Consider the following 26,442-nt stretch of genomic DNA (forward strand, 5'->3'; position numbering starts at 1 on the left):
AGGAGTCGAGGAGGCAGGTTTTATTAATTTGGCAGGTGGCTCTGAAACAGTAGCCGGTGCCAGAGAAGGCCTTTTTGCACCTTAAGATTTTGAGTCAGTTCTTGACTTAGACGACTTAGACGAGGAAGCCAAACAACCAGACAAAGCTTCCTCGAAGGTTGGCTTCAAAAGACCCCTGAGTCTCAGTTTGTTCTTTCTCTCCTGTAACAATCTAGGAGAGAAAGCATGACAAAACAAACATGATTCTTGCAAATGGATGGCTCTCAAACAGCAGACACAGCTACTGTGGCCATCAGTCAAAGACATTTTCTGGGAGCACTTCATGCATTTCTTAAACCCAGAGGGGAGGGTTTGTGCTCCTTACTATCCTTAGACATTGAAAAGCCACAAGCAATCAAAGGGAAAAAAGGAAAGAGAAGATACAGACGAAAAAAACATGAGGACTAGGTCCTTTAAGTTAAATGGGCCTAGCCTGGTGTAAAATAGAAACCTAGATTTCGCACTAAACACTAGCTAGAGTCAGTCATACAGTAGAATATTTTAAACATATTACAGTGGAAGCAACACGAGGACTAGGTCCTCTAAGTTAAACGGGCCTAGCCCGGTGAAGAACCGGGTCTTCTAATTTAAGCAGACCAAGAAGGCAACACACACACACAGACACACACTTGCTCAAGGGAAGTGATTAACAAGAATAAGAAATTACGATTTTAGCGGATTCCCGCTAAAGACCACCAGCCAACAATAATAGCTTGACAAGAAATAATCAATAGGAGCCCCTATTGATTAACAACGGCGAACTCGCCAATTAATACTCTAGACAAGAAAAAAGGCAAGTTCGTCTAACTACTGAATACAGGAGACTACTAAACTTGTCAAACAAAGCCACAAGGCAATTTAGGTAAATCCTAACTGTAAATAACATGGAGAAGCGAAACCGCCAAAACTAACGGTTTAGGGAAAGCGCAACTGCGCCTAATTACTAGTACACAGGATACCACTAATAATATCCCACAACAACCACAAAACAATACAGATAAGTCCTATAATATATAAATTCAACAATTATGCAAAGATACTAGAATAATGGGAATTGAAAGGCGAAACTGCCAAATTAGCGGTTTTAGGTAAAGCGCAACTGCACCTAACTACTGGTACACAGGATACCACAAAAAGGTCACACAACAACCACAAGACAATAAAGATAAGTCCTATAATGTATATATACAGTAATTATGCAAAGATACTAGAATAATGAAAATTTTCAAAAACTTAGCCAGAGCCAAGAGTAGAACATCCAAACTCGTTGACGTGGCAAACAAGATCTGGGGATTGCACTGGTGCACCATGGGATACCTGCTAAGCCACGAGCCAACCAGAAGTCTTCGAGCTTGAAAATCGGCTCTGAACCCATATGTAAAAATGAAGGTGAGTTTGGACTACCTAACATCAATAAATAACGATCAAACTGGATTTATATATATCATAGACACACAAATATTAAAAGGATAATTTCTCTTATAGATTATGTTAATAAAGAAAAGAAAAACACTCATAACTGGCTTAGATATAGAGAAAGCCTTTGATTCCCTAAATTGGGACTATTTAAAATCCTAATGCTATTTGAATTTCCTGCATCCTTTGTTCATCTCCTAAAGAATATATACATACAAATAATTTAGCATGTGTCAAGCTAGGTCCATATAACAAAAGGCACTAAACAAAAATGTTCCATGTCACCGATTCTATTTGCTCTGGCTATTGAAATATTGTTAGATTTAATTTATAATATAAAAAAAAAAAAAAAATCAAAGGAATATAGGTTTATGAATACAATTCTAAAGTAATTTGTTGATGACATATTTCTATACAAGGTCTCCCCAAGGTACACAAAAATATGGAGAACCCACCCATGAGACCCACTGTCTCTGGTCGTGGTTGGGTAACTGAACATCTTTCAGTCTTTGTGGAGAAACATCTGAGATGTGTATTGAATGATAATGTTACAGTCTTGAAGGATTCCAAGCAGTTTTTGATTGATCTGTATGAATGTATTGGGCACCAAGATAGAATCTCTGGTTGTACTTTTGTGACTTTTGACATTCAATCCCTATTTACTGTAATACCTAATGACATAGGACTTGATTATGTGTTGAACTATCTGAAAGCACACAGTACTTATACTGCAGTATTGATAGACCTTATAGTTCATTTTTTGGAACTGGTCTTGGAGAACAATCTATTTGTGTTCCAAGACCAGATCTATAAACAGCGTGATGGCATAGCTATGGGCACTCCATGTGCAAATAGCTACGCCAACATGTTCCTTGCACATTGGGAGGTGCATGTTTTATTCAAGAACACACTTTTCTGTGAACATGTGGTGTTCTACAGAAGGTTTGTTGATGACCTTTTTGTTCTTTGGAATGGAACATCAGAACAGCTGGAATCAATGCTATCCATTATGAATGATTTAACTGCATTCCTTACTTTTACCATGAATTATTCCACACATAGAATTGATTTTTTAGATCTATATATTGAGAGATTAACAGATGATATGATAAACACGGGGGTCTACCGCAAGGCATGTTACTGCAATTCCTTGTTATTGAGGTCTAGTATGCACCCACAATTCGTTTTTAAGAATATAATGAAAGGACAGGCCATTAGAGCCTCAAGATTGAACCCCACTGAACAGGGCTTTATCTCAGAATTAGACAATCTGAGAAATAGGTTACTGACCCGGGGATACAAGGACAACGAGATTATACCATACATGGAGGAAGCATGTATGTCACGCACCACTTCAAGTGCACCATACTTTGGACCTAGGATCCAAGATCAAATCGTTGGAGATCATTTGTTAAATAGATCTATTAAATTTTCTACTCTGTATACTTCTGATCAACATCAGTTAAAGGAAATTATTAGTAAGCATTGGGATATTTTCTTGGTTGATGATGACTTGAAACGTATTGTGGGGGAGACACCAAGTTTCCTATTTCGGAATAAGAGCAACCTTAACCGATTGCTCTGCCACCCCACACATGATAGGACTATGAAGAACACTGGTCACACTAAACCCTGTGGTCACTGCAACTTTTGTTCATTTATTGATAGTAGTGAGGTGTTTATACACCCGGATTTACACACCATTTTCTCCATCAAGGCAGATGCAGATTGTATGACATCCAATGTGGTGTATTTAGCTACCTGTCAGGCATGCCCGAGTTTTTATGTTGGTAAAACTAACCGTCCGTTAAGGGATAGAATGAGAGAGCATATTTACCACATGAGAAAGGGCACTTTACAAAATGCCTTAGCAAAACATATAACCACCAATGATAATGATCATACTTTTTTGTTCCAGGGTCTTAGAGATAATTGTTGTGAATAAGAGGGGTGGTAACATTATGAATCTCACTGAATCTAAGGAGACTGACTGGATCATTCGTTTGAAAGCTGACAGGGGGCATGGGTTGAATGATAGAGCTTCTATAAAACCTAAGTTGAGACAATGCAGAAACATAAAATGAATTACTATCTATCAGTATATGTTGTTGTTATTTTATCAATATTTAATATCTTACAAATATTAACTTATCAAGATGTTTATTTACATGTTTTAGGTCACTATGTATGCTTTATTTTTGGTTCACTCTACATTAACATGCTCAAATATGGGAGAGTTCTTTAAAATCTCCAGCATTGTTTTTAATTGTTCTTAATTGTTTTTAATTGATTAATTGAGCTGCTTATATGAGGGGAGGTCTACTGTGACTTTTATACAAGGATCTGAAGAAGCTGTAATGGTGAAAGCGCTCATCCGTATGTTTTAAGTGCACATTCTTGGAATTAAATCTGGAGTTTTGTTCTTACTTCTGCTGTACTCCGCCTCCTTTGTGATTTACATTATATTTCTAATATTATCTAATACAAAAGAGACATTATTAGAATTAGATATATTAATTAACAAATTTCACATGACTTCAGGACTCTATTTCAATAAATCAAAATCAATAATATCAGCAACACAATTAAAATCTCTGTGGAAAAATGGAACTAAATAATATTAACATCTGAAGATGGACCACAGTTAATAAAAATGGTTTTACTGCCCAATACCCTATATATAGCCTTGGCAATACAACTGTTACCAGAAAGGAATATACTTAAAGAAATAAATTCATGCTTAATAAAATTTTTATGGTTTCCCAAAAGAAACAGAATAACTTTAATACATCATATCAGACCATGGAAACAGGGAGGATTAAACTTTCCTGATATAGAAACATATATAAAAGCATCAATATCAAACAATCTCAGACTGGATAAGTCCAAATTACTCTGTAAATTGGAAAGAATTACTAAGTGTAATATCAATAAATGAATTTGATTTACAAAAAAATTTTCAAACAACAGATAAAACACAATTTGCCATGGCATGTATGTATTAGTATGCAATATAACATAACTAAACCCACTAAAACTCGTACAATTATGTTAACTCATTTAGGAAAGTTATTAATGCAAATATAGATTTGAAAATATGATATGATCTTTTAACAACATTTATAGTCACAAAAAACTTTAACATAAAATATATAGAGAAATTATTAATTCCTGGGTACAGAAAGTACAGTTGTGTACACTTACCATAAATGTACATGTTCGAGTGTATTCACTGTTGCAGTCCTTACAAATGGGTTATCCGGCTCCCAGTAGCCCGCAGTCACCCAGAATACCAAAGTCCTTGGTATATGACATCAGCTGCCTCCGGATTAAGCCTGACGTCAGGTACAAAGGCAGGCAGCTGATGCCATTTCCCCAGTTTTTACTTGCTTTAACTGTCAGAAGCCCCCAAAAAGTAAGACCAGGAAAGGAAAAAATCCAGTCTGTGCCCTAGAAAAAAGGGGGGATGGAGGGGGGGGGGAACCAAGACTGCAACAGTGAATACACTCGAACATCTACATTTATGGTAAGTGTACACAACTGTACTATGTTCGTGTTTCACTTTTGCAGTCCTTACAAATGGGCTGATTCCCAAAGCCCAGGAAAAACACAAAAGGGAGGAGGACCATCACTGATTAAGGATTGGTAAGAATGCCCTGCAACACTGCAGTGGAAAAACCAGCCTGGACTTAGAAAATAAGGGCAAATTGTAATGCTTAGTGAAAGTGTGAACAGAAGTCCAAGTAGCTGCTTCCAGGATGTCCTTAGTAGGTACACCTCTAAGAAAAGCTGCTGAGGTAGCGGTAGCTCTAGTAGAATGGGTCCTAATACCCCGAGGAGGAACCTTGCCATGCTGTAAGCAACAAAAGTGAATACAATGAGCAATCTACTTAGAAATAGTCTGTTTAGAAATAGCTTTGCCTTGACTTCCAGGAGCAAAACTGACCAACAACTGATCAGTCTTTCGAAAAAGGTTTAGTCCTATCCAGGTAAAGTCTAAGTTACCTATGCACATCCAGTGAATGCAGCAACCTTTCTCCTCTATTCTGAGGATTAGGAAAGAAGGTAGGCAGGTGGACAGACTGGTTAAGGGTCAGGCTAGAAACCACCTTAGTCATAAAAGAGGGATTAGTCAGAAGAGAAACCCGATTCACATGGAAAGTGATAACAGGCTCTACTGTCATTAAGGCCTGCAGCTCACACTCTTCTAGCTGAAGTAATGGCCAAAAGAAATGCAGTTTCCCAGGAGAGAAACTTCAAATCTGCTGAGGCAGCAGGTTCAAAGGGAGGCAGAGTAAGTTTCTCAAGCACAAAATTAGGACCCCAAGCAGGAGTAGGTGCCCTTCTGGGAGGCTTTAAATTGCTAACTCCCCTGAGGAACTGTTTCATCAAGGGATGAGAGAAAATGGGTAATCATTCGACCGGCACTCATGCAAATTGCTTCTGCTTCGGGCTCCGCAGCAAGAAAGACTGAGGAAATGGCGTTGGCTGCCTGCCTTTGTACCTGACGTCAGGCTTAACCCGGAAGCAGCTGACAATAGATACCAAGGACTTTGGTATTCCGGCCGACTGCGCGCTACCGGGAGCCGGATAACCCATTTGTAAGGACTGCAACAGTGAAACATGGTGAACATCGGGTTTGTTGGTTCCAATGTATCAAAGAACTAAAAGTTTTAGATATGCAAGTAATAAAAACATACAAAATTCCACAACAGGACTGGCTAACTTTACAGAGTATTCTGTCATATTCACAAGATTTAAGCAGAATAATTAACAATTCTTCATTTAAAGAAATACTTAAATTTATGAAATACATATATGAAATCATATATAACTTTGACATGGGAAAGAGTATTTCAAAATTTTACAAAATATTGCTAAACTATAAAACACCCAAAATCTCAAATTGGAAATATATAACAAAAGGACACCTAATACAGTTAACTGAAGATATTAAAACAAATATCTTATCGATAAAATATACATCCTTTACACAATACTGGAAAGTTTTTAATTGGAAATGCTTGCACAGAGCATTCTTAACCCCAGTAAAATTAGTTCTTCCATAAAAAGAATATGTTGGAGATGTGAGCAAGTACACAGTGCAGATTGGAACCACATTTTCTTTGTGTTAAAATTAAGCCATTTTAGAATGGTATTAATAACTTTCTATGAACTTTATTTAATGAATCATTTTATTTAACTAAAGCTCTTGTATTATTAAATGTGAACGAAGGACCTCATTTGAATAGGTCAAACATGTATCTAATATGGACTATACTTGCAATTTCAAGGAAGTGTATAGCAAGAAGATGGAATACAAACACAATACCAACTTTGGAAGACTTCTATAGCCTACCGAAGGCCACAGCATTATTGGAAATTAAAATTAAAAAAACCTAAGAATTTATCCAAAGCCATTTATCAACAACCCTTGGGGAAAAGTCTTATTGTTTATTGACACTATACAATAATTTATCAGACATTCTGATAATGGATTGGACATACTTATAAAGTAACTGTATACATTAAGATCTGTTATAGTGTCAGGCTAATGTAAATAGTGTACATAGTTATTTAAAATGTTATGTATAAATACTATGGAATTAATTCAAATGTATTTGAAAAATAAAAAAAAAATTGAGAAAAAAAAAGATCACAGCAGTCATTAACCACAGAAGTTGCTTTCCTGGATTGTCTCCCTACCCAGCTTGACAAAGCCATGACCTCATTGCCTTTGCAAAGAACCGAAATGACAACCATGCAAGATTTTCTAACGTTGTCCTGATAAGAGTCTTTTTTTTCTGAGCAGGGACCAAAAAAGTTTTCCTTCCACTTTATGGTCACTTCAGAGAGTACATACACAGGAAGATCCTGAACAGTGTTACCAAGAGCCAGTAAGCTAGGAAGAGGAAGACCAGGAGGTCATTTTCTAGCAAATTTATGGCCAACACTATGGTGAAGATTCTATACCACAAGAAATACCAAACTACCAACAAACTGTACTGGAAGTGATGCCAACCCAAAGTAACCTGATGAAACCTGTGTGGAAGCAAATCATGATTTGTCAAAAAGTATTTATCAAGTCAAGTGATGCACTAAAAGCAGACTGGAACAAAAGAATGATCACCTGCAGAGTGCCCATATAATGCTTGAAGAGGCAGAGTTCCAGCATGGGATGAATATGCACAGATCAGAACATAAAATAGTAAAAATTTCACTTCCACCAAAGTTGGGGCAGCCTTTACAGCTCTTCTGAGTAGTAAAGTCTGAGTCTATAAAAAGAGTTCAGCTGAAACAGACTGATCAACCTACATATTCAGGGAGAAACTAGCGAGTTCTGGAATGTGACAATCATGTCTTTGGTGATGGCATTCCAAGCAACAGTGAACGTGGAGAGAAATATTGCGCCCAAAGGCAGTGCTATACTACTGTCATGACTGCAGCAGTGTGGCAACAAGGTCAACCTCTTGACTGAATTTGGCAGCACCCACACTGTGAGATAAATGAAAGGCTTTCCTAGCTAGTGAATAAACATTTTCCTCTTTTGGAGTGGGCTAGGTTAAGAACAGAAAGGAGTGGAAATAGAAAGAGGGGGACTGTAAATACCCTCCATAAAGATAAGGGTATGTTTTCATGCTAGTCAAAGAGTACCACTCTCAAGAAATGGACATCCAAGATCATCCTCCTTAACTTCTCCTTTAAGAAAGAAAAAATCTCAACCATGCCACAGTGTACACAAACATACCCAAGCATCAGGACAGTGAAAGCTACAGAAGAAAACAATGGATCCCACTTGTCAACACCACAGACAGAGTTGCCAAAATAACGTCTTTCAACCTAGACTAAGGAAAGTCCACAAGCTTATCTACTGCCTCCATAATGAGGGAGCACTGGAAATGTGAAAGCTGATACAAGTGGTTGAAAGCCCAAGGCTCCAGTATAGTAAAGAAGTATACTCGCTTGCCTCACATGTCCACAGCACTAGTCTGCTTGTCAAACAGCATGATCAAAGAAATCATGTGGGAGTGAGAATCAGAATGCTTAAGTTACCTGTCCACTTAGACACAGACTTATAGAAGGTGCTAGATGTCAAAGACACAAACAAGGGAAGTTAGGGTATTCCTAGGCTACCCTGATGGCATCCTGAATGACTGACTTCTAGAGAGGGTTAAATCCTGGGTTTGTCAAGCTTCTTCCCCAGGAACTCAAGCAGAGCACCTGTTCTAGAGACCCAAATACAGCAACACTAGATGGCATGACATGTACCAACCCAAAATATTCCCCATTTATGAAATACGCCACCTTTACATCTCAAGCAGAACATTTTCCTAGCAATTGTTAAAGCCACTCTGAACGACTGGATGAGTGATTGTAAATTTTTACCTAGGATGTGTGGGGAAAATCTGTTTTATGAAGGCATTGTCTACTTCCCACCAATAGTGAGTGATATGGTTGTAGTTCTCAATGGTTCCCTTTGGCTGTAAGCTTAGTAAACTTCATCAGGCACTTCTGAGGTGAAAGAATAATGACTCGAGGTCAAAAGAAGAGACACCTGATGTACAGGTTAATGCTGGGGCAGGTTCACTGTTCTTGTTCTTCTTAGAAAAGGGGACTCTGAATCATTAAAGGAGCCAGAATGTAAAGGAGGATCACATACCCTATTGTCTACTGCAGTAAGCTAACAAAGCATGGTGCAAAATGAAATATGTGACATACAAGTGACATTGGATTATGAACTGGTGCTCAGTGATGAACTAGTAAAAGGTGGTAAGGTCTGAGTAGAGGAGTGAGCTAGGCCTGGCAATGAGCTACAAATGGAATCACCTAGTACTTTGTTCACACACTCATGGCTTGAACTTACACCAGACATTAAGTATGTGTTTGATGCTCAGTCTTTGAGGAACATGACTTGGCAAAGGATAGGTAGTGGTGGTGGGGGGCACTGAAGATGGTTGCGCACTGATCAACAGGTTAATTAGAGCCTCCCTAGCTAAAAATTAAAACAGACTCAGTAAAATCTATACATTTTGGTAATATTTTGTTATTGGCTAGTAATTACACTGCTTGGATGCCATCAAAGAAGAACTCTGAAGAAAGTAAGATAAAAATCATACAGTAAAGGTGAAGAAAATAACTTTGCTGGAAAGAATCTTGCAGTTGTTTAGCAGACAGCAGTTCAAGGTTTAGCTTTGCTAAAAGAAACAGATTCAAGTAACCTAAATAAATAAGTCAAATGTACTCAGGTATGTTTAAAATAATTGAAACACTGAAATACTATAGACAATCAAATAAAAGTTGAAAAATGGTAGACACTTATACTAGCTACTCAGAGGCACTGAATGGGCAAAAATTAAAAAAAAGGCTAGCTGAGCATGAGGTTTCTAAAAGAGAATGATTTCAAATGTAGTAGAGGTAGAAGACAGTGCACATACAGAATACCTCACATTTTCTGCTGCACCACAGACACATGAAGGAAAAGACTGCATTCATTTTATGAAAGTACAAATATGCAAATGGTAGGCTTTTTTTAATTAAGAGGGCACATTGTGTGTATGCTCCAAATTTGGCCAGGAGAAAGCAGCCAAAAGACCTATCTTACTAAAGAAACAATCACACCACCAATAAATAGCTGCTCCTGCAAAGTTGCAGCAGAAGGAAAGTTATTCATACTGGGGATAGCAGAGTGTTAGCGGAAAATAATTACTCACTGTACACCAGGCTTAAGAGAAGCAAGTTTATCCCAGCAAACAGGGAACGCTGAGTGACAGGTATGGGATTCAAGCTGGTATATCCAGCTTTCCTAAGGATATTTCTTCCTGGAGGATCAAAGATATATCTTTGCATGCAGAACAAGCTAAGGAGTAAAAAAAAATAGTTTAGCCAACAGTGAGCTTCCAAGCAGAAGGGAACTCATCTTTTCATTTTTCTGAGAATGGAAAAACCCTCAAAGAGACTTTGTCAATGAAACCTTTTTCATTGTTCCAAAGGAAAATGTTTGAATGAAAGACCGAAGCACAGGGGTTAACTAGAAGAATCAAGACTACCTCAGATGTGAACTGGTGGTGGTAGAGGGAGTTGATCAAGACGACGACCACCAGCAGCATTGTGAAATTACTGAATAAATGGGAGACTATAAAGCATCAATCCCATTGGATACATGAACAAAAGTAAAAAGTGACTTTGCAAAATGTAGTGGCTGAGAAAGACTGGAATTTTGTTGACTATTAAACTGGTGGGTGAACTCTAAAGTATATATCCCATTTTATGCCATTAATGTTTAGAAGCATTCTGAAGGTAGTGAAGAAGAAACCAAGTAAAACATTTTTAGTCTTATTAATATCTGTATAAAACTTCATGTTTGATTGCAATGCACTTTTTTGGACAGTGTGCAGTCAGGGGTATTTTAAATGTGAGGTGGGAAACTCTTATGAGTGACTGCTCTATATATTAGAAATGTTAAAGCAAGAAAGTACTTGCTCCTCAGTGTAAGGTATCCATGCTACACACTGTAACAAGGTAAGAAAAGCTAAACAGAAGTAAGTTAATAAATATAAGGTCATGATCTTGCCAACTGGGGTGGGGAATGGATATCATATGCATAATTAAGACAATCACTTCTCTTCTCACAGAGATGGACATACAGGTTAATATTTTTGGTTTAAACTAAACTCGCTTTTTAATCAAATTTGCTTGGAGAATAAGATAAAACAATGAAAGGCATTGAAAAATGTATTTGCAAGAGTCATTAACGACTTTTTTCCTCATCAGCAAAGGCTTTCAGTGGGAGACAAATCTGCAAATGAAAGTATTAATCATGATTGCAAAACACCCTGTTCAGACCAAAGATTATTTCATACATCTGCAAAATCAGTAGCCTTTTTTCATTACCATCTGCTTTTACTTGGAAGCAACAAGTCTGCAGGTGCAAGCAATTAATCAGGAGAGGTCCAAACACCATCTGTTGAGTGAATTGAACAAGATACTGAGTACCATTTAAAGATATACTGGCAAAAAGTTCAGTGAAAATTGAATGAAGCTGTAAGAAGTGAATATGTTGTACAAGTAGTTGCCTTCCCAGCAGCTTTATTACTTTAATGCATTTAAAGCAGTACACAATTTAGTTTATTTATTTATTTAAAGGTAGACAGTCCACTGGTAAAGTTAAGTGTTCATTGAAAGCATGCAAAATGTTCTTTCGTACACTTGGATAGAAAGGAGCATGTGAGTTTGACAAAAAAGATTTCAAGGTGGAAATTTGGCAGAAAATCATGGATAAAGAAAAAAAAAAGATTAATAATAACAACTGCCACAGGGGCTGCAATAAAGTCAGAATTGGTATAAAAGACAATAATGGAATATTTGTGACAGTAAAGTGTTACTGCCCAGGGAAGAGGATTATGCTGAAATGTATTTATTTTCCCTCTAAAGCTACTACTATAGAGCTTAAGACAATTCTGAGATTAAGTTTTTAGCAAGGAGTACTATTTATGGATAGGGACCAGAAACAACAGTGAGATTGTATCACAGAGAATTAAGGAGGCAAAATACAACAAAATAGGTTAAATTTCCATAGAAATATATAAAAATCTTTGGTATTGAATATATGAATTCTACAGGAACTCAGACAGAATTTACTTATTATTCCCCAAGGTGCAATAACTGGGCTAGAGTGAATAGAAATAATATTTCAAAGGAGCATTTCTATTTAATTGAAAGCTTTGAAATGCATCTAATACCTTCTTCAGATCATGCACCAATAAAAGCTAAGTTAGAAATACAGGGTAATAAAGTTAAAATATGATACTGGCACTTTCCTACTTCTCTGTTAAAAAGATAGGATTTTATGGAAGGGGTAGTGGAAATGATATTATGGAAGACAAAAAATTTTCTAGAAGGGACAGGTAAGTAAATGTGATAAAATGAAAATGCCATTTAAAAATATGGTAGAAAAATATATGGGGGGGGGGGTAACAGGATTCATTTATGGGGTTAACAAATGTTAAAATATAGTATCATAAAAGGACTCTTCTAGAACAAGAAGAGGTGCAATTGCAAAGTATTAAAGGGAAAACAAGGGAGTATTTAGATGATAAGCATATGTTTAGAAAGTCTGCTGTTAAGCAACTATTTTTACTACCACCACCAGAGCACAAAAACTTTCAGCACAAAGACTTAGGCAACAAAAAGTAAAAAGGGTGGTCATCAAACTTAGGAAGTATATAACAAGAAAAATAACCAGTGATCATATAAAGCTATTTGAAACAGTATGGAAATATTTATGAAAGACTTAATTATGCCAAGGTTAGAGGAAAAATGAAGCTCGACAATTAATAGCTAATATAGGAAGAGATGAGATGATCAATTATACATCACCATTTTTAAAAGGGAAGTCTCCAGGAACAGACAGTATTCATGTGGGAGGGAAAAAGTGATGGACTGTGAGTTTTATTAAACACTATTTTAAAATGACACACTTGCGCTATCTTCTCTTACAACAAAAAGAGGAAATGCAGTGTGTACAAAGCAAAAGAAATTTAATGAAAAACGGCTCACGATGACACACTCCACAATAAATGTTGTTCATTCATTAATTAAACGTTTCAATTCAAACAATTTTGCATGTATTAATGAATGAACAACATTTATTGTGGAGTGTGTCATCGTGAGCCGTTTTTCATTAAATTTCTTTTGCTTTGTACACACTGCGTTTCCTCTTTTTGTTGTAAGAGAAGATAGCGCAAGTGTGTCATTTATCCGTTCCTTCCTACAACTATTTTAAAATGGGTGAGGAAACATCAGCACCTTGGAAGAAAGCTGTGGTAGCTGTATTACCCAAAGAGGGTAAAGATCCTTCAGACTCAGCTTGATATAGATCCATTTCAAATTTAAACCATGAATAAAAAGCATTATTTAAACCATGGCAAAGTTTATGTCTATACTAGCTGAGATAATGGCAAAGTTGTTACCAAAATTGGTAGCTACAGATCAATGTGGTTTTATGGAGGAGAGGCAAACATTTGACAGTATTAATATAACAGTGATGATCCAGAGAGAAGAGTTTTTTAAAAAAAAACTTGCAACTGTTTGTGGGTTTTGATATAGAGAAATCATTCAGTAGAGTCATTTGAGATTTTACTAGTAGGGCAATGTTAGCATTGATATTCCCTGATAAAGTTAATTATAGGGATATATGAAGAATCAGATGCAATAATTAAGTTTGGGGAGTTCTTTTCTGACAAGCTGAGCATGAAGACAGGAACCAGGTAGGGGTGAACTCTTTCCCCATAGCTACTTGATTTACATTTAGAGCCACTGGCAACAAAATAAGAAACTCACAAATTCATGGATATAACTGTAATGGTAATCAAGAAAGCATAGCTTTATTCCTAGATATTATTCTGCATCTGATGAATCCAGAAAAGGACATTTCGCTTCTGTGGAACATTTTGAGACAGTTTATTTTCAGGCTACAGCAGTAAACTATGTAGCAACACATGACCTGGCTCAGCAACAACCATGCATATGGTGACAAGACAAGATGAATTTAGGTGAATGGATTAAAAAAGATTCTATTATGGTAGCCAAGGTTATGTGGGAAGAAACTAAAGATAATACAAAAACTGAGAATCTAGAAGCTGTTAATTAGATAAATGAATACAAAGATACAAACATTGAAAAATTTCCAGTTTTTTTTTAGCTTTACATATAGATGAGAAATTGAATGGATTTATTTTGGAGAGTGAGAGGGTGATAGTTAAGTTGAATCTCTACATAAAACACTGTAGTCTAGGATTACCTGATTTGAAGGGATCCTTTACAGCTATACAGTTAAGGCCCATATACATAATATAAGCAGGTTCTAAAGGAAGTGGAAAGGATTGAAGATAAAATTGGAAAGTTTGAGAGGCAAGGAAAAAGTACAACTTTGGATGATGGTCCTTAAGGAGAACCACCACCACACAGAATATTAGATTCGCAAAGTAGAAGAAAGTGCTGTAAGAACTAGGCCAACATGGGAATGAAGAAAGGAGATTTTAACAATATAGATTACTGCACGTAGTGTTGCAGAAAGCAGGCAAGATGGGACTGGAATTTACTGGAAAAAATATCAAAAGAACCAATGTATTAAGAGCACATAACTAGAGAGGGAAAGGTAAAAAGAGGGGGATGATGCCAACCAGAAGTTTGGACTGCAAGTTAGAGACTGCCTTCCCCACCAGGAATGGGCAGAGTACAGGCAAAAAGAAAGGGATATAAAGAAGTGCTAAATGGAAGACCATCTCTGGCAGAATTTTAGTGGAGTCTACAGCAGAGGTTGCTATTAAAAGAGGGATCATTAGTAGGGCATATGACATTTTGCAAGATAACTACAAGAATCAGTCAGAGGAGGTTAGAAAATATTGTGAAGAAAGAATGGAAAGACAATATACAAGAGAATGATGGGAGGATAAATGTATGGCTCCCATGTATGCAACATCCAGAAGGTTTAGGATTTTTGTTTGAAGTTATTTGCATAGATATTTTTATCCTCCAAACAGACTTCACTGAATTTTTCCTAAGGCATATAGCAAATGCTGGAGGTATAAAGAGGAAAAAATAACGGGGAGCATATTTTTAGGAATGTAATGAGTTGGTAGATATTAAACATTTCCTTGGGAGTACTTTGTCAAAAAATTTGGGGAGTAAATGGTTGCATCTAAGGAAATTATTCTTTTGACTTGGGATATAGCATCTGAATTGCAAAGACAAAGTAACACCTGACTAAGCTTAATGCTACTGGATGCCAAAAAAGCAATTACTAGAAAAATGGAAATCAATTTCTAAACTAACTGTAACTTAAGTACTGAATACTGCAAAAAATAGGTTAAAAACAAGAGGTAGGATCTCTAGAAAAGGGAAAGTGCAAATTACACAGAAATAAATAAAATTTATAGGAACAATACATGCAGAATAATGCTTAAGTAAAAGAGGGGCATTAAGGGTAGACAGGAACTGAGCAATTTCTGTAATGCTGGAGTAAATGACAGTTGCTAAAACAAACAATTGTATTACATGAAAATAAGGAAAATTTTATTATGGTTTTGTTTTCTTTGCTATTAATGTGTATGTACCTATGTTGTTGCTAAAAATGCATCAATTTAATACAGGTATAACAACAAAAAATATTAAGTACAACCTGCTGAACTCTACTTGGCTGGGACTTGCTGGACCATCTGGGCCTAAAGGACTGTTGGGGGGGGGGGGGTATGGATACCATCAAGAACAGCAATTTCTCCAGTACATGAACCAGGGCAAGGATAGGAAACAGTCTTGGGATATACACCCCACAGCAGCTGCATATACTGCAGTTTGCCAATTCCTTCATCTTCAACCAAAATCTGGTTCAGGCTCTAAACTTTGGCAGCCACAGGCAACCTCTACACCTGCAAGGTTTAGAACGCTGGATGAATATCAGGCTAAACGCAGGAGGAAGACTCAGACACAGACCTGCTCTCAGAGTGCAACCATCACGGTAATGCCTGAAGCTTTGGGAAACGCCCTAAAGCTAGTCTTCAAAGAAAGAGCTCTTGACTACAGTCATTTCTATGGTCACTAAGCAGGCCAGAAATTTTTGTCTCCTTTCCTGTCAAGTCACCAGAATGAACCACTGAAGAAACAAACATTTTGTTCCTTCTTAAGGCAGCACAAGCAGTGTCTGTGCATGTCTTGGCTAACAAGCGGGTAGCCACATGTTAACAATTATTGTATTGTTTAGGTATGTAAATGGAGGACTCTATTGACAACAAAAATCAAGATCACAGCTGTGCAAACAGCAAAAAGGAATCAGCAGGTTCTGTGGACACGCACGTTTATGTAAACAGCATGTTATTTCATTGTATGTACTGGTCAAAGAAGCACATTCCAATATATGCACATGCAGTGACTGTGTGTGACATGTAGCAAAAAGAATTTTAAACATTGCTACTAAAGGAAAGGTAATGTTATGCCACATGAAAAAAATCCAAACCCTAGAAGAAAAGAAATGTGTAGAACACAATGAGTTACCTAACTGCAGTCGAGTTTTTCCATTTGGTAGAATATAGTCGTTCATTTCTTTTTTCCCCCCATATCCTGTCATTTCTAAGCTAATGATATGCTAAGAATGGTCTATTTCAAAACAATGAAATTTCATAACACTGAAATTCAAAACACTGAGACCAAAACATCGAAATCTCAAAAAACTGAAAACCCAAAACAATGAAAACTCAGCATACTGAACGTGTGCTTCATAACACTGAAAATTACAATACACATGTAAATAACATTCCCTCCATCTATAACACCTAAGAAACGCACTTTCTGCTAAGTTTCTGCAGGGGGGGGCAAGCCCTCTTGCATCCCCCACACCCCTCATAAATTAAATATACCAATCCCAAGATCACAGTACAGTGGAAAAAAGTTAATTTCCCAACCTCACTGTATCACCACACACTGAGGTAAGTTTTTTCCACAGTAGTGTGATCTTGGAATTGGTATGTTTAATTTACGTGGGGGTGTGGGTGTGTGTGTGTGTGGGGGGGGAGCCCCCCACATGGGGAGTGCAGGGGGGCTTGCCCCCTGCAGAAACGTAGTAGAAAGTGTGTTTGTTAGTTAGGTGTTTTTACAGGTGGAAGGGATCTTATTTACATGTGCGATGTAGTTCTCAATGTTATGAAGCTAAGTTTCAGTGTTCTGAAGTTTCATTGTTTTGTGTTTTCAGTGTTTTGAATTTTCGATGTTATGGTCTCAGTGTTATGAATTTTAACATTATGAGATTTCAATGTTTTAAAGTAGACCCAACAAGACATACTAAGCAATTCTTTCTGAATTTTTTATTCACCATATTCATAATTCATAACGAGCTAAAAAGGATGACAACTCAGACAAACAAGTATTCTTACTTTTTTAAGGCTTCTATAAGCCTCATGCCGGAATCTGGTGTCCTAGGCAACTGAAAATAAAAAGAAACAAAGTTTGTTATATTTACACACAATCTAAATATGCTTACATACGTACATTAATCTAATAAAATATAAACCAGCTATAAATATTTCACAAATTCTTAATCCGTGCACATTTTAGATTTTTAATTAAAAGCATTATTAGTCTCATTCATATCCAGCAATTAAAATGCATCTCCTATTCAACAACGTAAACCAAGAGCAGTTGTTTGAGTAAAAGTTGTTTGCTAAAGAATAGTACTTCCTGTGCAGTCTAGTGCATCTGCTCTATGTTTCATTTTCACCCAGTAGCATTTTCTTTCCACTAAAAGTGAGACATTTTCATTATTAAATTCTATGCAATGGAGTCTAAGTAGATCTTAAGCCACATCCATTTCAAATTTACAGTGGGTGTGATGTTTGGCCATGGAATCCTGAGAATACAAATGGCTTGCTTTCTGTTGTACAGCCCAGATGATTTAGGACTAAGTGACTAGAGACTGGTTCTCCACTCTCCACGAAAAAGAGGTCTTGCACTACAAGAGTATCAATCTCAACCACTTGGACATCACTGTAGTCTCTTACAGAAGACTACTTCCCCAAAAAGGGTGATAACACCAGGCAGGAAAGGCGGAGTGCATAGAAAGGGCTAAAAAAGGCAAACCTTGTTTGATGTGGATAAGTTAACAGTGGATAATGGATAAATAAGACAGTGCCACTGTCTATGATTGAGAAACCACCAACTCTTATTCCAGCATCTGATACATTTCTGATACTGTTCGACAGTGGCACAGGAAAATCATTTTCTAGGGTGGCAAAAGCCAGGGTACCTTTTTGGCTGGGCTTGTACAGGCCCTAGGGCCAATTGCCTAGTACCTACCTATGAACCTAAAGCACAACGATGCTAAAAGGAACAGGTGAAGAAAAAATTGTTAGAATGCCACTTAGATGGAACACTTCTGCTGTTGAGCATTGTCTGATGACGCAAAGAAATCTGTCTCTGGCGTGCCCAAGAAATGTATCAGATGCTGAAATAAGAGTTGGTGGTTTTTTATGCATAGACAGGAGCTGCAATTCACCTTAAGAAATCTACACATACATGAAATGTCTTGTCCATACAGGCTGGGATGCTTTTAAGAAACCAATATAGAATGGTGAGAGTGGGGCAATGCAGTGGCTGTGAATCAACTATGTTTCGTAACACTTTTTTTAAGATCCATTGTTGCAACATATGCAGATCCCTTCTTCAAATGAGGAAGTAGTTCTCCCATCTTGTGACTGAGATGGGCATGACTCGGAGACTCCTCTTTTCCATAAAGGCCACAATTTCTTCCTCAGATGTTTCCAAGAGTGATATTCAGTTGGATCACCGTGAGTTCTAACTGTAAAAATGGTAGCACAGAGAAGCATCTCTCTCTCTCCAGCTTTAACTTTTCACACATCTCATGCTGTCCTGGAACTAACTGGCTTCTCTGCGCAGGTAAAAACAGTAAGACTATGAATAATGCCAGAATATCGACAGAGGAGACCCACAGATCAGTACAAGAAAATCCCAAAGGAAAAGGTAGCAAATGTGGATAAAGGATTCTTCTGACAGAAGTACAAAATTAGAAGAGGGATAAGACAAGGGAATTAAGTGTTATACTGGTGTCATAGGTGGGAGGGGCAAGGAGAAACTCCTTAGGATCAAAAAAGCAGCAGCAGGAAGGAAGTTGGATGTTAACGACTATCTAAGGACTAATAACATGGCTGGGAAAGTAACAGCAGGAGCAATACTAAATAAATCTCTGAAACTGGGGAGAGGCCTCAGACAAAAGACAAATAAGCCAACCTTTTCTGAGGTACTACTCGTTTGTGGCTGAAGCTAAGATGGCCTGTACCATGGGTTTAAGCAAATGGCTCAAACAAGTGTTGTAAAGCTCAGGGATTTGGGCTGGGAATCTATTGGACAGGATACAAGATTATACTGGTACAAAACTCTGCATTTATCAAGGAGAACCAGGATATGTAATAGGATTTAGCCTTTTGCAAGCTAACAAGCATTCAAAGACAATGATGAAGAAAAACAAACAGCAGTAAAATGTTGACTGCTTTTCCTCAGAATATCATGATACTCAACAAGGAAACTCCAACTACTGAAAACAACAGAAAAAGAGGAGTATTAAATCAAGAAATAATTTTTCCAAATGTAATTTAAGGTGAGGTAGCAAAGGGGGCTAAACAAAAGCATTTGCCAAAGTTAAATAGCTTGCAATGGAGTAAGACTATTAACAAAAGTCAAAAAAAATGTGGAGACAGTGCAAGTATGAGGCTGCTGGCAAGCAGGAATTAGGATAGTAGTCCTTCAATGCTTTCAGAATGTTAAAATACAGAAGGCTTTTGGGTGGTGAGAAATATATTTTTCATATCTTTTGAGTCCAAGTTTATATTTTTGCCTATGTGAGATATGAACAGTGTTGCTTAAATGTAGACACTGAACAGTACATCATTCTATATGGAAACGCTGTCACTATTCTATTAACATAGTATTACAAGAAAAAGTACATGATTATGAAAGAAAGTCAGAATTATTAATGGGTAGTAATTATAGTAATGAGGCATAAAATATTGGTAAAATGTTTTTCTCCTTATGACTAATAGGCAGTAATGGAATGAGGCAAGGATACTTTTTGCCTCTGCAACTCATTTTAATTATTGAAATTCTGGGTATACAAGTAGAGTTGCATTTGACAAAGTGCAAGAAGCTGGGAGAGGGGGGTGGAAAGGCTCATGTTATCTTTCTGCAGCTGACTGTATTCTGTGGATTGAGAATGTTAGGGTGGTTTGATTTTGTTAACCTTGCAGTGGACTCAAAGCATATGCCCTACTTCATGTCATTAACGTTTGGAGACCAAAATCAGTAACCTGGAAATAGACAAATGCAGGATTACAAAGCAGTAATTATATTTGTAAAACAGGATAGAACAAAAAATCTGGGAATATTAGACTTGTTTAGAATTTGTTGAACTCGTAGGGGACTATAAAGCATATGCCTTACTTCATGTCATTAATGTTTGGAAAAATACTCTGGAAAGGGGAAGTGGAGGGAGAGAGTTAACATTTTTTTCCTTAACAGTATTACTTGAGCAGTGCATGATTTTCTCTGCATGTTATAAAGTAAAGTTTTTTTTAACAGTTATTTTTAAGTGTAATGGGGATACTAATGTAAACAGGTGCTTCTGTTTGTTCTTTTTGTTTATTTCTCTCTTCTCTCTTTCTCCTTGTTTAATTTAAGAAATGTAGGCACTGCAATGGAAGAAAAAAAAATGAAAAAGAATATTTACGATTATAAGGTCTATTTTTCCTAATAAACAGTCTTGTATCTGGTTCTCATGTCACTAGAAGACAATCTGACAAAGAGAAATTACTTAACTTGGAAAAAATGGTTTCTCAACATATTCAAGTGTTTTCTCAGCTGGGAGAGCTATAAAGGGAAGGAAAACCAGGTAGCTCTTAATAGAATCACAGGATCTGCCATGCATCTTAGCATGGATAAGCTTTCTGTTTAGCTCGAGTTGGTGTGTGCAGCTATCAGTTTGGAACTTCTGTTCCTATTAAGGGGGTAAAACTTCAGTATCCGAAGAGGTACATAGTTGTGTGTATTATTATTAGGTTTGTAGGTTTTAGGGGGTATTGGGGTATGTGTGTATTTTTTTTTTGGTTTTCAATAAACAAAAAGTTCTTCAAGATGTGACATCAGATCAAATGGAGATGACAAGAAACAGCTGTACAAGAGATTAACCTGCCAAACAGTGCAGCCATTTAATAACAAAAGCTGGAACTGGACAGTTAAAAAGCTGTTATACATAAAAGGTGGGAATAATAATCCCTTAAGACTATGATTCCTTATATAACATCTGTAGCATAGACAAGATCCAGGCCTGCTGAATCTAGCTTTGTTTGTATGCTTGTTGTTTGTTTGCTTGTTATTTCCCTGAAACGCTAATTCCACCTAAAACGCGGCTTTTCAGCGCTTCTGTGGATCCCTAGTGATATCTGCATTGCTTACTGTACTTATTTCCTTGTTTCACTTGAAAGAAAGTTACTGTTTGTCATTTTTGCATTTAAGTTACCTGTAACACATTGCATTTAAGTTACCTGGCACTTGCTCACTAAAGCAATTATATAAGTCAGCACTAAAAAATTAAAAGCACTACACCCTCACAAACTCCCCTTGAGTACCTTGTTCCCCATTGGCCCTTTTTTCAATTATAAAGGAATTCCCAACACTATTCTAGCATGTCCAAAGGTCAGTTGTCAATCTCCTCTCCGGTCCAGCTGGTGAATCTGGGAATCTTGAGGCAATGTTACAACTGCCTCATGTACACAGACAACTATCTCCTCCTCCGAACAAATTCCAACACATGTGAGAGATGCAACCATATAGCCAAACTGGAGGCTAAGCTCTCTCAACTCAGTACTGGCGTAACCAGTCAGGAGGAGAAGGAAACCACACTCACTACAATTCCAGTCTCACATAGACCTACCACGACAGCAAACCAAACACAAACACACAAAAACATACTTGGAGGCTCTAAATAAAAATCTGCCTAAGCAGCAGAGACCTCCAAAGTAGACACCCAAGCAACCGCTACCCCAAAACAAAACATGTGCAACACATAGCTCACAAAGCCAGTGTGCCGAACAGTCACAGCCATTAAGGCTAAACAACACACCTGATACACTTGTAATAGGTGACTCTATCGTTAGGCACACTGACGTCCCGCTCACCAGGCTGAACAAGGAGAAGGTCATGGTGAGCTGCCTGTCGGGCGCTAGGATCCGCCACATAACACAAGCACTCAGGTCACTCCCAAGGCAAGTACAGATATGACTCAGTCATTGTCCATGCTGGTGTGAATGACCTGAGACGTACCTCCCTGGACTACAAGAAGAGAGACATAGAGGAGCTCTCTGAGCATGTAGCCCAGGCCGGTATGACCCTGACCTTGAGTAGCATCTTACCCTCACCAAGAATGATGCCAGAATATGAAGACAAGATGATCAATTTCAACAATTGGCTTAAGTATTGGTGTCATTCAAAGGGGATCCAATGCCTGTCAGCCTGGGATGGCATGCTCGACAAGCCACAATGCTTCGCTAGGGACGGCTTGCACCTGTCACCCCTGGGCTTTCGGATATTGGCAAAGGCTCTTGCTACCCCCATAGTGCCTTTTTTAGGCAAGGCTCAAAAGACAAACCCACCTCCATAGGTATCACAAGGGATAAGAAACTAAGAGTAATACTACTCAATGCCACAAGTCTAAACCTCAAGATGCACACACTCGAAACTCTCCTTAGCATGGAGAACATGGATATCTGTGCAGTAACAGAAACTGGTTCAAGGCTCCCGAGAGCACCCCAGCACTACCAGGTTATACCTCATACCATGCTTTTCGGCCCCAAATCTTGGACCGAACCAATAAAGGAGGGGGAGTATCAATATTCATCAAAGATACCCACACTTCCAGGTTGGTGGCACAGCACGAAGCATCAGAGACTATCCATGTGCAACTAACAGTGGATAAAACTGCCTTCCAGTTTATAGCCTGCTACAGACCACCCTCCCAAACCCAGGAACCCCACTTGGCCTTCCTGAGAAGACTGGAAAATATGAAGGTCTCTCCAAACACCATTATATTGGGCGTCTTCAACTACCCAAACATAGACTGGGAGCATTACTCTAGCTCCAACACCCTAGCTCAAAGTTTCCTAGAACTTATAAACTCAAATGCTATGGAACAACTTGTTACCACTCCCACAAGAGGGGAAAACATACTGGACCTGATCATCACCAACATGGGGACTCTATGCTCCAGACCAGAAGTGTATCCCTCACTGGTAAGATCAGACCATAAACTAATCTCACTGGATATTCACATCCCGACCCCACCCCCTGCCCAGAAAACCGCAGTGAAAAACTTCTCTAAAGCAAATTTCACACTCCTCAAAACTGAGGTGGAATCCTTCAAAGCCCCCGGGCCTGTGGAAAATATGGCCCAGACCGCAGAATCCTTTATAAACGCATTCTATGAACACCTTCAGGAATGCATGGATCATGCAATCCCAAATAAAACCACGACCCAATCCTCCAAAGGCAGACGTCCTGTCTGGTGGACCCCAGCCATAAACAAACTATACAACAGAAGGCGAAAGCTACTACATGATAGAGCAAAATCCCAAAAAGGGAAGGCATCTCTGATCAGTATTAGCAAAAGACTACGGGCACTCATAAAATCGTCTTAGACCAGCTTCGAGAGAAAAATTGCACAGGACACTAAGGATAATCACAAGGCTTTCTTTAGTTATGTTAGGAACCTGGGTGGGAATTCCCAGATATGCTCAGAATTAGTCCAAAATGACAAAAAATACACCGAACCCACAGACATTGCCAACATCCTAGCTGACAGGTTCGGCGCAAACTCCCCCCCCTCCCCACCAAAAGGGCAAATATCTATCCCAGCAGAGTGCTGCCCCCCTGACATCTCAGATGCTCAGGTAAGAGCCGCCCTCTCCAAAGCAAAAAACACAGCATCAATGGGACCAGACGGTGTCCCGGGCTGCGTCCTACATGAACTCCAAGAAGAGCTAAACCCAAACATAAAACTACTGTTCAATCTCAGCCTTACTACAGGATATGTACCTAAAGAGTGGCATACAGCAACAGTGGTCCCTCTCCACAAAGGTGGTGCCTCAACGGATCCTGGAAACTATCGCCCCATAAGCCTGACTAGCTTGGTCTGCAAAGCTATGGAAAGGATCATTATGGACCTCATAAATAAAGATATTGGGGACCTACAGACACTGGATCCTACCCAGTTTGGCTTTGTTAAGGGCAGATCCTGCCTCTTAAACCTGGTCGATTTCTTTGAAACAGTCACCAAGGCCATTGACGAGGGGAAGGTGGTCCACACAGCCTACCTGGACCTCGCAAAAGCCTTCGATACAATACCCCGCTCGGGCATTATAGATAAGCTCACCAGCTTAAATATAAATTCCTATGTCACTAGATGGGTTGCAAACTGGCTCAAGGACAGAACCCACATGGTTAGAATTGCTGGAGCCATGTCAGACTCCAAACCAGTTACAAGTGGCATCCCACAAGGCTCAGTCCTGGGACCTCTCTTGTTCGGTATATATTTCTCGGGGGTACAGGCCAACACGGAAGGACTGTGGCTGACCAAGTTCGCAGATGACTGCAAACTGAGCGCCATAATCGACTCTCCAGCCAACATAAGCATCCTCCAAAAGGGCCTCATAGAAACAGATAACTGGTGCCAGAGCCATGGCCTCAAGCTAAACGCCAAAAAGTGTATAGTCATCCCCTTTGGCAAAAACAAAGTGCCCACAAATTACCACATAGGTGGTAATCCATTAAGTACAGAAGATGTAATGAGGGACCTGGGGACCCAAGTTGATAGCAATCTCTCATTTGACAACCACGTGGCCAAAGTGGTTAGAAAAACATTTTATATAGCCCACCTAATCATGAAGGGATTCACATCTAGATCAGGGGAGGTCATCGTGCCTCTTTAATCATCCCTCATCAGGCCCATAATTGAGTACAATGCCCCTTTTGGGATGTACCTTACCAGACACCTGCAGCAACTGGAAAGACCCCAAAAGTACCTCATCAAGAGGATCAAAGGGCTCAGACAGATGCCATATGCTGCCCGGTTAAAGAAACTCCAGCTCTACTCAGTGGCATACCGCCAGCTCAGAGGCGATCTGTGCCTGATGTATAAAGCCATGTCCAACCCGGAATTAATGGACATGCTGCACCTCAGAAAATCCAAATCCCATCGAGCTACGCGCTCGAGAGACTTGAACCTCAGCACTGAAATAAATAGGACATGCTGGAGAGACAGATTCATAACCCAGAGGCTCCCTTCACTCTGGAATAAAATCCCAGTCCAGGTTAGGCAGAGTCCCTTCATTGACTCTCTTCAAGAGGAATCTTGATGAGTGGATGGGAGATCGTAGGTTTACCCCAGGTATCACTTCTGTGTCACTGTTAGACAGAGGCACAATATACTAACTTCGAAAAAGGGCATAGCAAAATTAATTTAAAATGGGTGGCGAAAGCCAAACACACTCTGGCTAGGCTTATAAATGCCCTAGGGCAGATAGCCTAGTATGAACCTATGAACATCTTTAAACATTAGTGGTCTCACAGATAAATCCAAAAAAAAATAAATAAATAGACTAGTGAATTATATTAAAAAACATAGAGTGCAAATAGTTATGCTACAGGAGACACACGTGGAAAGAACTGAACATGCAAATTTGATAAAGAAAGGTTTTCAGGATGGTTATTCAGAAGAATACCTGGGGCAAAGGAAGACAGGAGTACCTATATTAATTGCTAGTGGAGCTCCAATAGTAATAAAAGAGGGAAAAAAAGACAATAATGGTAAATTTGTAGCACTAAAGGGCTCCTGGCAAGACAGGAGGATTACGCTAGTATGTATTTATATTCCACCGAAAACTACTATAATAGAGCTAAAGAAAGTTCTTGGAGAAATCAGTTTTCAGCAAGGAATATTACTTATAGCTGAGGACTGGAATCTGATTTGCAACAGTGAAGATGTGTCTTGGGAGCCCAGAAATGGAAATACAACAAAACAGGGTAGATTTTTGAAGAAATTTATGAAAATATTTAGCATGGAAGATGTGAATTCAATATTATGAATTCAGAGTGAATTTACATATTCTCCAAGATACAAAAACTGGGCTAGGCTAGACAGAATTTACATTTCACAGGAACATGTGCATTTAATTGAAGTTCTTGATACACACCCAATAACTATTTCAGATTATGTGCCAATAATAATAACTAAAATAAAAACACACAGGGTACTCAGATAAAAATGAGACACTGGCACTTTCCCACCTATCTGTTGAAAAGGGAAGAATTTAAGGAATTGATAGTAGAAATTACTCAGGAGCCAAGACAGAAATTTCTTCTGAAAATATAGCTAGGGAG

At 38.4% G+C, this 26,442-nt stretch overlaps 1 protein-coding gene across 2 annotated transcripts in view; it reads right to left on the bottom strand.

Moving 5' to 3' along the window:
* Positions 1-26,442, bottom strand: part of FANCA (FA complementation group A) — a 2,214,801-nt gene that overhangs the window by 1,243,394 nt on the left and 944,965 nt on the right. For both annotated transcript variants that reach the window (XM_044081851.1, XM_044081852.1), the window contains exon 21: positions 17,379-17,428. In XM_044081851.1, coding sequence (XP_043937786.1) covers positions 17,379-17,428 — 50 coding nt within the window. The remainder of the gene's footprint in view (positions 1-17,378; positions 17,429-26,442) is intronic.

Source organism: Protopterus annectens, chromosome 8.part1 (assembly GCF_019279795.1).
Source record: "Protopterus annectens isolate FY-2018-M chromosome 8.part1, PAN1.0, whole genome shotgun sequence".
In the NCBI taxonomy this organism is placed as follows: Eukaryota; Metazoa; Chordata; order Ceratodontiformes; family Protopteridae; genus Protopterus; species Protopterus annectens.